At 40.4% G+C, this 13,247-nt stretch overlaps 1 protein-coding gene across 7 annotated transcripts in view; it reads right to left on the reverse strand.

Annotated features, from left to right (window-relative positions):
• Nucleotides 1–13,247, reverse strand: part of PLCH1 (phospholipase C eta 1) — a 347,693-nt gene that overhangs the window by 123,869 nt on the left and 210,577 nt on the right. For all 7 annotated transcript variants that reach the window (XM_040349218.1, XM_040349219.1, XM_040349217.1 and 4 more), the window contains one exon: nucleotides 6,868–6,997. In XM_040349218.1, coding sequence (XP_040205152.1) covers nucleotides 6,868–6,997 — 130 coding nt within the window. The remainder of the gene's footprint in view (nucleotides 1–6,867; nucleotides 6,998–13,247) is intronic.

Consider the following 13,247-nt stretch of genomic DNA (forward strand, 5'->3'; position numbering starts at 1 on the left):
AGGGGCACTCGATAGGAGGGAGGGGCCAGGAGCAGCAAAGAGGGACCAGGGAAGAGGAGGATCCAGGCTGCTCTGTTCAAAACCAACTGCACAGAGGAGGTAAGTGTAACATTTTTGTTATTTTAAAAATAAATGAGCCTTTACAATTACATTAACCCTATAGAGATGCTGTGGAATGTCCTCAAAAGAGCCATTCACACCAGACATCCTACAAATGTGTCTGAGCTGAAGCAGTTTCGTAAAGAAAAATTATGAAAATTTCTTCCTCAACGTTTTGCAGGTCTGAAACAGATTGTTGGGTGTGTTCAATAAAGACACAAGAAATTCGAATTGTTTGTGTGTTATCAGCTTGAGCACATTGTGTTTGTCTATTGTTGTGACTGAGATGAGGATCAGATCACATTTCATGGCAAAAAACAGCAGAAAACCAGTCCCCATACTTTTTCTTGCCACTATATTTTAATCATTAGCTTAGCTTGACTCGTCAAAGTTTGTGACAGGTTTACCCTAAAGTGTAGCTGCACCTCTGGGGCAGTTATCCTTCATTGAAACTTCCTCTGCTCCCATGCTATTATTATACTCACCTGTCCCTGATCCCGCAAGATATCAATGACAAGGCCACAGAGTCTTTTGTCAAAATTATCCCACCTGAGCCCATGCAAGTGCTATTTTTTATTCATTCCTATAGAGAGTTTATACTGCATGCTCCGGTGGAGTATGAACTCTCCAAAGAATTGGATGGACATTGCATAAAACACGTGCGCTCCCAGTTCAGAAGAGTGTGACAAGCAGAAAAATCTCGCTGGATAGATAAATATAAAACTTGCAGGGGGTCTGGGTGCAGCGAAAGCTTCAACATAACTGTAACTACACCAAAGGTATAGTGACACTTTTCAGGTGACTTATTAAAGAAGTTGAGAATGTTCACTCAAACAAAATGTGAAAATGTATTTTATCTATCCAATCACGTGAAATGCTGCGCTAACTTTAGATATATATATACAGGGAGTGCAGAATTATTAGGCAAGTTGTATTTTTGAGGATTAATTTTATTATTGAACAACAACCATGTTCTCAATGAACCCAAAAAACTCATTAATATCAAAGCTGACTATTTTTGGAAGTAGTTTTTAGTTTGTTTTTAGTTTTAGCTATTTTAGGGGGATATCTGTGTGTGCAGGTGACTATTACTGTGCATAATTATTAGGCAACTTAACAAAAAAAAAATAGATACCCATTTCAATTATTTATTTTTACCAGTGAAACCAATATAACATCTCAACATTCACAAATATACATTTCTGACATTCAAAAACAAAACAAAAACAAATCAGTGACCAATATAGCCACCTTTCTTTGCAAGGACACTCAAAAGCCTGCCATCCATGGATTCTGTCAGTGTTTTGATCTGTTCACCATCAACATTGCGTGCAGCAGCAACCACAGCCTCCCAGACACTGTTCAGAGAGGTGTACTGTTTTCCCTCCTTGTAAATCTCACATTTGATGATGGACCACAGGTTCTTAATGGGGTTCAGATCAGGTGAACAAGGAGGCCATGTCATTACTTTTTCTTCTTTTATACCCTTTCTTGCCAGCCACGCTGTGGAGTACTTGGACGCGTGTGATGGAGCATTGTCCTGCATGAAAATCATGTTTTTCTTGAAGGATGCAGACTTCTTCCTGTACCACTGCTTGAAGAAGGTGTCTTCCAGAAACTGGCAGTAGGACTGGGAGTTGAGCTTGACTCCATCCTCAACCCGAAAAGGCCCCACAAGCTCATCTTTGATGATACCAGCCCAAACCAGTACTCCACCTCCACCTTGCTGGCGTCTGAGTCGGACTGGAGCTCTCTGCCCTTTACCAATCCAGCCACGGGCCCATCCATCTGGCCCATCAAGACTCACGCTCATTTCATCAGTCCATAAAACCTTGAGATATTTCTTGGCCCAGTCTTGACGTTTCAGCTTGTGTGTCTTGTTCAGTGGTCGTCGTCTTTCAGCCTTTCTTACCTTGGCCATGTCTCTGAGTATTGCACACCTTGTGCTTTTGGGCACTCCAGTGATGTTGCAGCTCTGAAATATGGCCAAACTGGTGGCAAGTGGCATCTTGGCAGCTGCACGCTTGACTTTTCTCAGTTCATGGGCAGTTATTTTGCGCCTTGGTTTTTCCACACGCTTCTTGCGACCCTGTTGACTATTTTGAATGAAACGCTTGATTGTTCGATGATCACGCTTCAGAAGCTTTGCAATTTTAAGAGTGCTGCATCCCTCTGCAAGATATCTCACTATTTTTTACTTTTCTGAGCCTGTCAAGTCCTTCTTTTGACCCATTTTGCCAAAGGAAAGGAAGTTGCCTAATAATTATGCACACCTGATATAGGGTGTTGATGTCATTAGACCACACCCCTTCTCATTACAGAGATGCACATCACCTAATATGCTTAATTGGTAGTAGGCTTTCGAGCCTATACAGCTTGGAGTAAGACAACATGCATAAAGAGGATGATGTGGTCAAAATACTCATTTGCCTAATAATTCTGCACTCCCTGTATATATATATATATATATATATATTACCACTCTCTGTAATATCCAAAACCAACACCAATTAGTGTATATGTAATGTGAGCACCGTGCTCTATAGGTATAGTATATCCAAACCTGTTATGTAAAACCTGTCATATATATGCCAGTTCAAATTATGCATACCATGAACAACAATTCCAGTAGTCGAAGTGCTTGTGCCCAATACAAAATAAATTCGATTATGAAAATATAGAAACTATAGAAAATATGAGAGAATATATAAAAACTTGCAACTTCAAAAAGTGTTGTGCAATACATTAAGTCCATCATAAAAAATAATAATAATAATAATATCAAACGAAAAATCAAGTGAAAAACATGTAAAAAATGTCCTCAGTGAATGATTGCTCCTTTTCAAATGGTGACTTCCTATGCTGCTACCATCTTCACCATAAATGTGCATCCACCACACCCTGTGAAATGGCCACTCACCAGATATGGCTAGGCCTAGGATAAGCGTATTTGGTTCATAAGGATAACCACTCCGTGTTTCGGATCCAACAGCAATCCTCCCCACTGCTCTGTTTGAGTGTCTTGCTCTATGAACTCTTGTGGAACACACAAACAACCATCATAGTGTAGTATATTGTATAAAATGTATTTAAAGTTAAAAAAATATCACAAACTCACATGTTCCAGTGCCTTAAGCCGGCACTGAGCTGATCCAGCCGTGTATAAGAGTATGTTTGGTCCATATGTGTGCCCCTGTAATTCCTCACGAATGGCGTGCGTTCCAGACCTCGTTATCACGTGACCGGAAGAGACGAACAAATCCAGCTGGCTCTATGCATTTCGCATCAACCAATGCGTCATCAGGAGGCTGCTTTGTTATTGTTCGTCCTCGTATTTATACTCCCTTATGCCTATTATTATTCTATCCCTGTTCTACAGGTCAGAACCAGCAACACCGTCTAACCGGAAGTAGTTAATTTTGCCATTTTAACTAATGGCGGTTCCCCATTGGCTGGAACGTCTGGTCAGAAATGCCCACTCCATCCAACCGGAAGTGGAGTATCCGCCATCTTAACTACTGGTATGTTTTCATTGCCGTAGATATAAATCGACTGGCAAAAATACTTGTAATTAAAATTTGTCAGAACCCTATTCCTGGCTATGTTCACCCAGGAATTTTAATCCAGCTACTCCCTATTTTGTGCCGGGTCACCCCTATACACGTCTGGGTCATATTTTATACCCCCTGTACTTGTTTTTGCTTGTTGTTACTTATTGGCCGGATTAACTACCTCTTGGATTGGATTATCAAAGTGAATTTTCACTCATTTTTCAGTAAACATTCCCAACTCCTTTAGTGAGTCAGCTTCTTTAAAAGAAGAACTAGCAGTACACATCTTTTCTTTTTCTTTTCTCCCTATGAAAACCAAGTACAGTAAATATAGCCCTTGACCCTGTTCAAATCCATCTCTTTGTTTTTTTAAGCAACATGGTCAGACAAGTTTTCTACATGGAGTGGCCGCTCCAAAGACCAGCACTGCTATTCACAAAAAAAAAGATCACACAGCCTGTGACACTGTTTATCAGGGCTCCTTTGAGGCCAAGTTCACATGTGTGAATTGAATGTAGGTCTCCCTGCATCCAATTCGCATGACATGTGAGTGTGACTGACTCTCATTGGAGCCGGATCACACATGTCCGGGGCGGCATTCCAAAAGGGTTGTGTTCAGGTGCAAATTCAGGCAAAAAATTCAGACCTGAACCAATGAACAGGAACATACCGTATCCCCAGCTGGGAACCGCAGCCGTACATATGAGAACATATGTGAACCCGGCCTCACGCATCCACAGCCTGACCGATGGGTAACACAGTGCTGTAGTGCTTTGCAAGCTTTCAGTTTTATAAATGAGTGATCAGCAATGTTGGGCTGCGTTACTGGTGGAAACACAGCGCCACAGCTCTGAGTGATCTGTCACCATTATGAACAAGAGATCAGTGCTGCTTGTTCATTAATAAGATTAATAGATCGCCCAGGGCTGCATCTCCATGTAATGTATCTGCGGCTGCTTGTGCACACACAGGGCAGACTTTACACTTTACACAGAGAAAAAGCCCTGAAAGGTCCTTTACTATTATGAATGATCAAGCAGGACAACGGGCACACTGCTCAGAATGTGACCAAATACCATGTGCACTTGTTACCCTGGGGCGTTAAAGTGGAACTTCACTCTTCCAATCAATATTGATTATTTTTAATCCTCGTGTTGCTAGCATTTTTAAATAGATAGGAACGTATATCATATTTACTTGTTTTAAACTTTTCTTTTACATTTCGCCAGTTACTTTCTAGTTTCTTGCCTAGGCAAATGATGCCACATATTCTAGGAGTCTTCAGGAGGGGAGGAGAGGAGAAGGGGTATTCTCAGATAAGCACACTCTCCTGCATGCATGCTTGAGCTAAGTGCAGATGGATTCCAGAGAGTAAATGTTAAATTAATAATTTGCCCTTACCCTAGATGTCCACAACCAAAAATGCTAAGGAGTTGTTTTCAAAGCGATTTCTCAACAAAATAAAGCATGGAGACATGGATGGATGGGGGAGCTCAGATGCAGTGAAGATCCACTTTAACCATTTTCCTACTGCGCTATAGCCGAAAGACAACTACAGCACCATCCTCCAGTTCTGGGAGGGCTTCTATTGACATCCTCACAGAATCTGGCCCACAGGGCGTGCTCTGTGATCACTGTGTAGTTCAGACAGCTGATCACAGATCGAGGTAAAGGACCAATCACAGCGGCCCTTTACCATGTGATCAGCTGTGTCCAATCACAGTTGATCCCATGTAAACAAATGCCAGTTATCTGCATTTCCTTTCCTCAGCGCTGTAACTGTGTGAGGAAACAACAGCAGACATTTACACTGATATCACCAGTGCCCTGATTATCAGTGCAGCCCCATCAGTGCTAATCAGTACAGCATATCAGAGTTCATCAGCATACTGTTATATGCCTATTGATCTTTATATTAGTGTGAGTAGCCATTTGGCTGATTTTAATTTACTAAACCATTTGTTGCATCTTCTGTTGCACTTAGTTTTTGGCGCACCTTGTTTTTCTCCCATTGTTCTTCCAGAGACTGCTTCGCTCTCAATGGAGCTGCCACTATGCTGCATACGTATACTTCCTGGACTTTATAGACTTTTAGTTGTGTTATCAGTTTCTGTACCCTCTTGTGCACCATTCTATTTTTGTCTTGTTAACCACTTGTCATGTCTATGGAGATTTTAAGGTACTGTAGTTTGGCGCCATTCCACAGACATCCGCAATTTTAAAGTGTGAGGTGTTAGGTATCTATTTACTTTGCGTGTCATCATCTTTTATATTTTACCTAAAATCAGGTATTACAGTGTCTTATTGTCTATTTTAATGTCTTGAAGTTTTATTTCCCCCAAAAATTAGCATTTGAAAAACCGCTGCACAAACACCGCGCAATTATCTGGTGGGTTAGCCCCCTCCCTGCCTCCTCCCTCTTTCAAATTCAACACCCTAGGCTCTTTTACCTTTGATTGGGCAATTCAAGTTTGACCATAGGGTCTCTCCGCGCCCAGACGCGCTCCTAAGGAAGCACACTTGGCGCAGTACAAATCCCATATCAAATCAAATCAAACATGCAACACCCATCATTTTATTCTCTATGGCCTCTGCTAAAAATAAATATAGATAGATAGATAGATAGATAGATAGATAGATAGATAGATAGATAGATAGATAGATAGATAGATAGATATTGTTTCCAAGCAATTTTCTAGCAAAATAATTATGTTTTTTTACATGTAGGACAGAATTGGCCTGGGCAGTAAGTGATTAATATCACTTTAAAAACTGGTGTGTATTAATTTCTACAGCTAAAGAGTCCTGTGATAATTCCTAAACCAATAATTAACAACCTAATTAGAAAAGTAGCACTTATAGGTAGAGGTCTTGTAACAAAAGTGTCTCCTGAAAAGGGATATTAAAGCATGTCAAATGCAATTGCCATAATGAGTAGTTTCATAGAGGTCTGAGGTGATGGCTGACATTAGTTTGCATGGTGAATTACCCACAAGGGGACTAGGAGTAAAATCACACATTTCAGGCACAATAATTTCATGAAATCAGCTGTAACAATATTCATAATTTTATGTTACCCTGACTGGAAAAGCCGCTGTCTGATATCTGTGCGTGACCTCTTCACAATGGCCACAGGGTTTTTAGCAGTAAGTGGCCTACTTATTGTTATAAACAAGGAGGAAAAAACAAGCAAACAAAGAAAAAAAAAAAAACTAACCTGGAACATCTGTCTGACTTTCCTGCGAGGCAAATTCACATTAAGCTTATGCATGAGCTGGTAGATCTCTTCTATATTCAGCAAGCCATCCCCGTTCTTGTCAGCTTCTTCAAACGTCTGTTTCACCCATGTATAGATCCATTAAGGAAGTGCTGAAACTCATAAATGTGCCCAAGAATTGTACTTATTCAACACAAAAAGCTATTTATAATCATTTTTTCAGTGGACTTTTCTATTCCACAAGCATGCAGTCAGAGTGGTACCTTCATAATTCACCCTATATAACCAAAATGTGCATCCGACATTTAACAGCACTATTATTCATACTTGGATATTGACTTTTTGTCAAAGTCAGCAAATTGACTCCCCCTAAGACTGCCTAAATATACTTAGAAGAGTGACACTGGACTGTCACTTGGAGGGCAGAGGTGAAGGCCTCCTTCTCTACGATGTGAGAGGCAAGATTATGGCACGGATGGGGGAATAGCTGAGTCTATGGAGATAGGCTGGAATAGAGATTTGTTTGTAAACTGTACGATTCATACTTGGCAGCAATCACTGTAAACATTGGCAAAGAAAATGATTGCATTCACACAACAATCATAGCAGAATAACTACTTAAGGAAAACCAAAGAAAATAGATTTTTCAGACTACGACTATTATTTCTGCAAGCTACTGCATAACTATGAGCAGAAGACCTCTATGACAAAAACAGTACAAACTTTAAAGAGACCCTGTAGCCAGACTATTCATTTCAACAAGTTCCCTAGAAGATTACATGTGCAGTAAACATATTGGGCCAGATTCGCAAAAGAGATACGACGGTGTATCTCAAGATACACAGTCGTATCTCTGTTTTTGGCCCCGGGTATCTATGCGTCTGATTCCTAGAATAATTTACGCATAGATATGGCGTAGATCCGACAGGTGTAAGTCACTTACACCGTCGGATCTTAGATGTAATTCCACGCTGGCCGCTAGATGGCGTTTACGACGATTTCTCATTTGTCTATGCAAATGAGCCTGATACGCCGATTCTCGAATGTTTTTGCGCCGCCTCGTCGTTGTTTACGTCATTTCCGTAAGCGTAAACTTACCCCTGCTATATGAGGGGTAAGTCTACAAAGGTCCGTCGTATGCCATGTTAAGTATGGCGTCGGGTCAGCGTCGTCTTTTTCCGTCGTTTACATCGTTTTACTAAGTCGTTCACGAATAGGACTTTACGTCAATGACGCTCACGTCGGCTTCATTGACGTTTTCCGTCGTGAGCTGGAGCATGCGCACTGGGCTATTTTTACGGCCGGTGCATGCGCAGTTCGATCGGCGCAGGGGCACGCTTAATTTAAATACAAGCCGCCCCCTTTGAATTACGCGGCCATACGCCGGGTCATTTACACTACGCCGCCGCAAATTACGGAGCAAGTGCTTGGAGAATACGGCACTTGCTCCAGTAAGTTGTGGCGGCGTAGTGTAAATGGCTTACACTACGCCGCCACGGATTCTATGTGAATCTGCCCCATTTTATGCATGTTATTTACCTGTAAAAGCCTCCCTGTGTAGGCATGAAAAAGCCCTGCTGGATGCCACCATCTTTGATGTCAGGTACAAGTGCTTAACACTGAGCCACTATGCCACCCCTATGAGCGTTCTATCCTCTACTTTCTCACCCTACACAATAGTTGTGTTTTGCGGTTTCCTTTCATAATAGGTCTATGATTCTGCCAGATTCTGAAAACACTGCATTGCCTATGTGTATGATATCTTACTACCAGCAATGAAACATATTAAGACAATCAAGAAGGGGGAGGAAAATGAACACTTTATAATGCAGTCTATGAAGAAAAATGAGTCACAGACAATGCAACGGCAAGCTGGTCGAGGACCAGATAACCAGTTTATTCTAAAGCCGCATACACATGGTAGGACTTCAAACAAACTTTTCCGTGGATTTTTGTTTGAAGGGAGTTGGCCGGGCACACCCATAGCATACACACGGCATGACTTTTCTGCAAATTTTCCTAAAATTTTTCCATCAGTGGGGTTTCTGCTTTTTTCTGCTCTTTACTGCCACCCTTTGGTCAACTTTTGCTATTGTTGGTTAATTTTAACATTGGTTCTGGGAATGCGTGTTTGTACTTCGGACAAAGGTCCGATGGATTTCTATACACATGATAGGACTTTGCACCGTAGGACTTTTGTTACCGAAAAGTTTGTCTGTTTGCAAAGCGAACTTTTGTCTGATGAAAACCGAAAAAGTTTGTCCGATGGAGCGTACACACGGTAGGATTTTTTTGAAAACGTGTTCATTTTGAAGTTTGTCGTCAAAAAGTCAGACCGTGTGTATGGGGCTTAAGTTTCTCTTCCTTTCAAAACTCTTTAGCTTGCTCTTATACTGTGGAAGAATCCAGTTAAAATGATAGCCTGTTTATATAATTGAATGGTCTCTGTTGCACTTTACTGGAAGGCAATATGATGCTTGTTTCAGATGAGAGAAAGTTTCAATAAAACTATCGGGTGTACTTAATTTAGTAGTTTTTAAGCAGAAGCATAAAACCCTACATTTAAGTACTTTTATAGCATAATGTGTCCTAAAGGATCGGGCTTCAATCTTTTGTAGCACTTGGTAAAAAGCTACAGGATGCATTTCATTAGAATATTATCATATATGAGGTGCTACAAAATGGATTCTAAGCTGTTCCCCAAGTAACATTTCCTGTCATCTTCAGTGTTGTGTGGGAAAATTAGAAGGTCTCCAGCAAAGTCTCATAAATGTTTAATTAACGATGCCTCTTCCACTGAATTAATAGCACTTATGAGTCCTCCGGGAGATTAAAAAAAATGCTTGGAATGCAAATCTTAACAAACATGTTAAAATATATTCTGATGGATTTTATCTGTCAAAAAGAAGATGTTGGGTTCATTCTGGTTTATCTTTTGTACTGCAGTAATTTTAGACTACATTTTTCTTATTAGCAGACAACTATATAGCCGCGTACACACGATTTGTCCATCCAATGAGAACGGTCTGATGGACCGGTGTCATCGGTTAACCGATGAAGCTGATGGTCCGTCACGCCTACACACCATCGGTTAAAAAAACGATCATGTCAGAACGCGGTGACGTAAAACACAACGATGTGCTGAAAAAAACAAAGTTCCAAGCATGCGTCGACTTGATTCTGAGTATGCGTGGATTTTTAATGGTCGTGCCTACTAACGATCGGTTTTGTCCTATCGGTTAGGAATCCATCGGTTAAATTTAAAGCAAGTTGGCTTTTTTTTAACCAATGGTAAATAACCTATGGGACCCACACACGATCGGTTTTGACCGATGAAAACGGTTCATCAGACCGTTGTCCTCTGTTTAACCTATCGTGTGTACGAGGCCTATGTTGTAAAGTATAGTGTATACTGGCTAATAATCCTCCTCTATAAAGCCAAATGCAATTTACAAAGTATGCTAAGGTGTAGCAACCAAAATCTTTAGATAATCCATGTAAAAAAATCTGGATTAATTTTTCACTTAATTTAGTATGCATTACAATTGCACTTTATTGTATTCATTCAGCCTGTCAGTGCTGTGGTATGTATACCCTTTTTTCCATGTTTAGATAATCCATGCTATAGGTATTGTACACTAATGCATTTGTTATGTATTACTGCTGCTTGCACTGCGCCACTGGATAAGACAAAATTAATTAATTTTGGAAGGGTTCACAAAGATGATGCTGCCCATGCCAAATTTTTTGTAATTTTGAGTATCTCCTGCAGAACTGGTAGAAGAAATCTACCACCAAGTAGAGCTGCACGATTCTGGCTAAAATGAGAATCACAATTTTTTTGCTTAGAATAAAGATTACGATTCTCTCACCATAACATCATCGTTCACATTATTCAAAAAATTGGGCTAATTTTACTGTTTATTATTTATTTTTTAACCACTTCAATACCAGGCACTACACCTTCCTGCCCAAGCCAATTTTCAGTTTTTAGCGTTGTCGAACTTTGAATGACAATTGCGTGGTCATGCTACACTGTACCCAAACATTTTTTTTAGCATTTGTTCCCACAAAAAGAGCTTTCTTTTGGTGGTATTTGATCATCTCTGCGATTTAAATTTTTTGCGCAACAAATAAAAAAAGACCAAAAATTTTTAAAAAAATATGTTTTTCTTTGTTTCTGTTAAATTTTGTAAATAAGTATGTTTTCTTCTTCAATGACGGGCACTGATATGGCTGCACTGATGAGCACTGATAAGACGGCAACGATGGGCACCAATGAGGTGGCACTGATGAGGTGCCACTGAAAGGCGGTACTGATGGGCACTGGTAGGCACTGATGGGCACTGATAGGTGACACTGGTGTGCGGCACTGATGGGCACTCATAGGCGGCACTGATGGGTACTTATGGGTGGCACTGATGGGTTCCTTATGGGTGGCACTGATAGGTGGCACCCATGAATGGGCACTGATGGTCACTGATAGGTGGACACTGATGGGCATTGATAGGTGGCCCTGATGGACAATGATGGGTAGCACTGATGGGTGGCATTGCTGGGCACCACTGATTTAATGTGTTTCATAATAATTCCAGTCATTGCCCATTTGTACAGATCGGTGTAGGGGTCACACTGACACACCGCACCACCAATCGTCACGATGCGCGCCCCCACGGGCGTGCCCCTATGGTGCAAGGCGGCTATTATCCTGTTGGACATCATATGACGTCCAGTCAGGATAACGTAACCACCGCCCAGCCGTCATTTTGCTATAGGCCGGGTGGTAAGTGGTTAATTAACTGTAGTGTATTTTTTCCCCAAAAAATTTAGTTTGAAATACCACTGCAATTTCAAACTGCGTTTGAAATTGCAACAATCGCCATTTTATTCCCTAGGGTCTCTGCTAAAAATATATGTATGATGTTTTGGGGTTCCAAGTAATTTTCTAGCAAAAAATACTGATTTTAACTTTTGTAAGAAACAAGTGTCAGAAAAAGTTTTATAGATATAGATATATTCCTTTGATCTAAGAAAGAAAAGTTACAATGTTTATAGTTACTAGCACAGACAGTGTTGTGAGAAACTTGGCAGGCTGCCTGGTTTTATTCTTTTGACAGCTGAGTGAGCAGAGAACTTTCTACACTTGTTACATGAATTGATGCATAAAGATCGTGAGGGGCGTTAAATCGAGATCGCGATTTTTTAATGATTAATCGTGCAGCTCTACCATCAAGCTGAAAATATTCCTTATTTTTATGAAGGGAACTAATTCTTATTATTAAACTCAAAGCAAAAAATTCCTTACCCCATGAATGGGAAAAGCTCCACAGTTACCTCTGTATTAACTGCAACAAAAGGGCTAAGAGCAAACAATTGCAACCAGAAATGAATGCATTTATCAGGGTTACCTGCTACAGCCAGCCATAAACAGTCCAGTTGATCTATGAATCTTTAGATGCATATAGTATACAGAAAAAGCCATCTACAGCTGGGGTATCCCATCAGTTAGTAATGAACAGTCAGATAAGTTATTAGACTACACAGGGAGGTGCCTGGCTACATCTATTGGTCCTTGCTGTGTCAGCCATTGTATCCGCAACTTCAGGTGCTTTACTTCAGTATTCATTCAAAATTAAAAGGGGCTTATTAGTTCGTTTATGTGTGTTTGTAAATATGAATGATTTGTGTTATTATGTGTGTGTTTGTAGATATGAATGATTTGTGTTATTATGTGTGTGTTTTTAGATATGAATGATTTGTGTTAATATGTGTGTGTTTGTAGATATGAATGATTTGTGTTAATATGTGTGTGTTTGTAGATATGAATGATTTGTGTTGATGGTATCCTTAAGATCTGCTAATAAGAGTGTTTGTATTCTGTGCGTGTATAAACTATTGGGCATTTGCAGCAGTAATGTTGGCTTTGTGCAGCAGTCCTACATTATGTCACCTTATGGATTCTCAATATTAAAGTGTCACTAAACCCAGGAGCCTGCATTCACTATATCTGATCTCCCACAGTATATAGAACATGAAAATGCAATTCTTTTAGTAAATATAAACTGATAAATATATTTTCTCATTAGCAGTATATAGCAATCTTGTGACTACTATCAGTGTCCGGCTGAGCTCTGGTTAAAGCTTGAAGGAGGAGTTTTCATTTTGCTCTGACTGTCCTATGAGGCTGCATGGCCCCTGACTTTCTGTCTGGACAGTACTGATTTGCCCTGTGCTATTCACTTGCACCCTCCCCAAAAAAACTCTAGCAGTACACAGCAAACTGAGCATGTGCAGAGTGCCCCAAAGGCTTTGTTCTATCAGGAGATGGATTGGGGACAGTAAAAGGGGAGAATTATAGAAGACAGAATCAAACAGTCTTT

This window comes from Rana temporaria, chromosome 4, assembly GCF_905171775.1.
Source record: "Rana temporaria chromosome 4, aRanTem1.1, whole genome shotgun sequence".
NCBI classification, from domain to species: domain Eukaryota; kingdom Metazoa; phylum Chordata; class Amphibia; order Anura; family Ranidae; genus Rana; species Rana temporaria.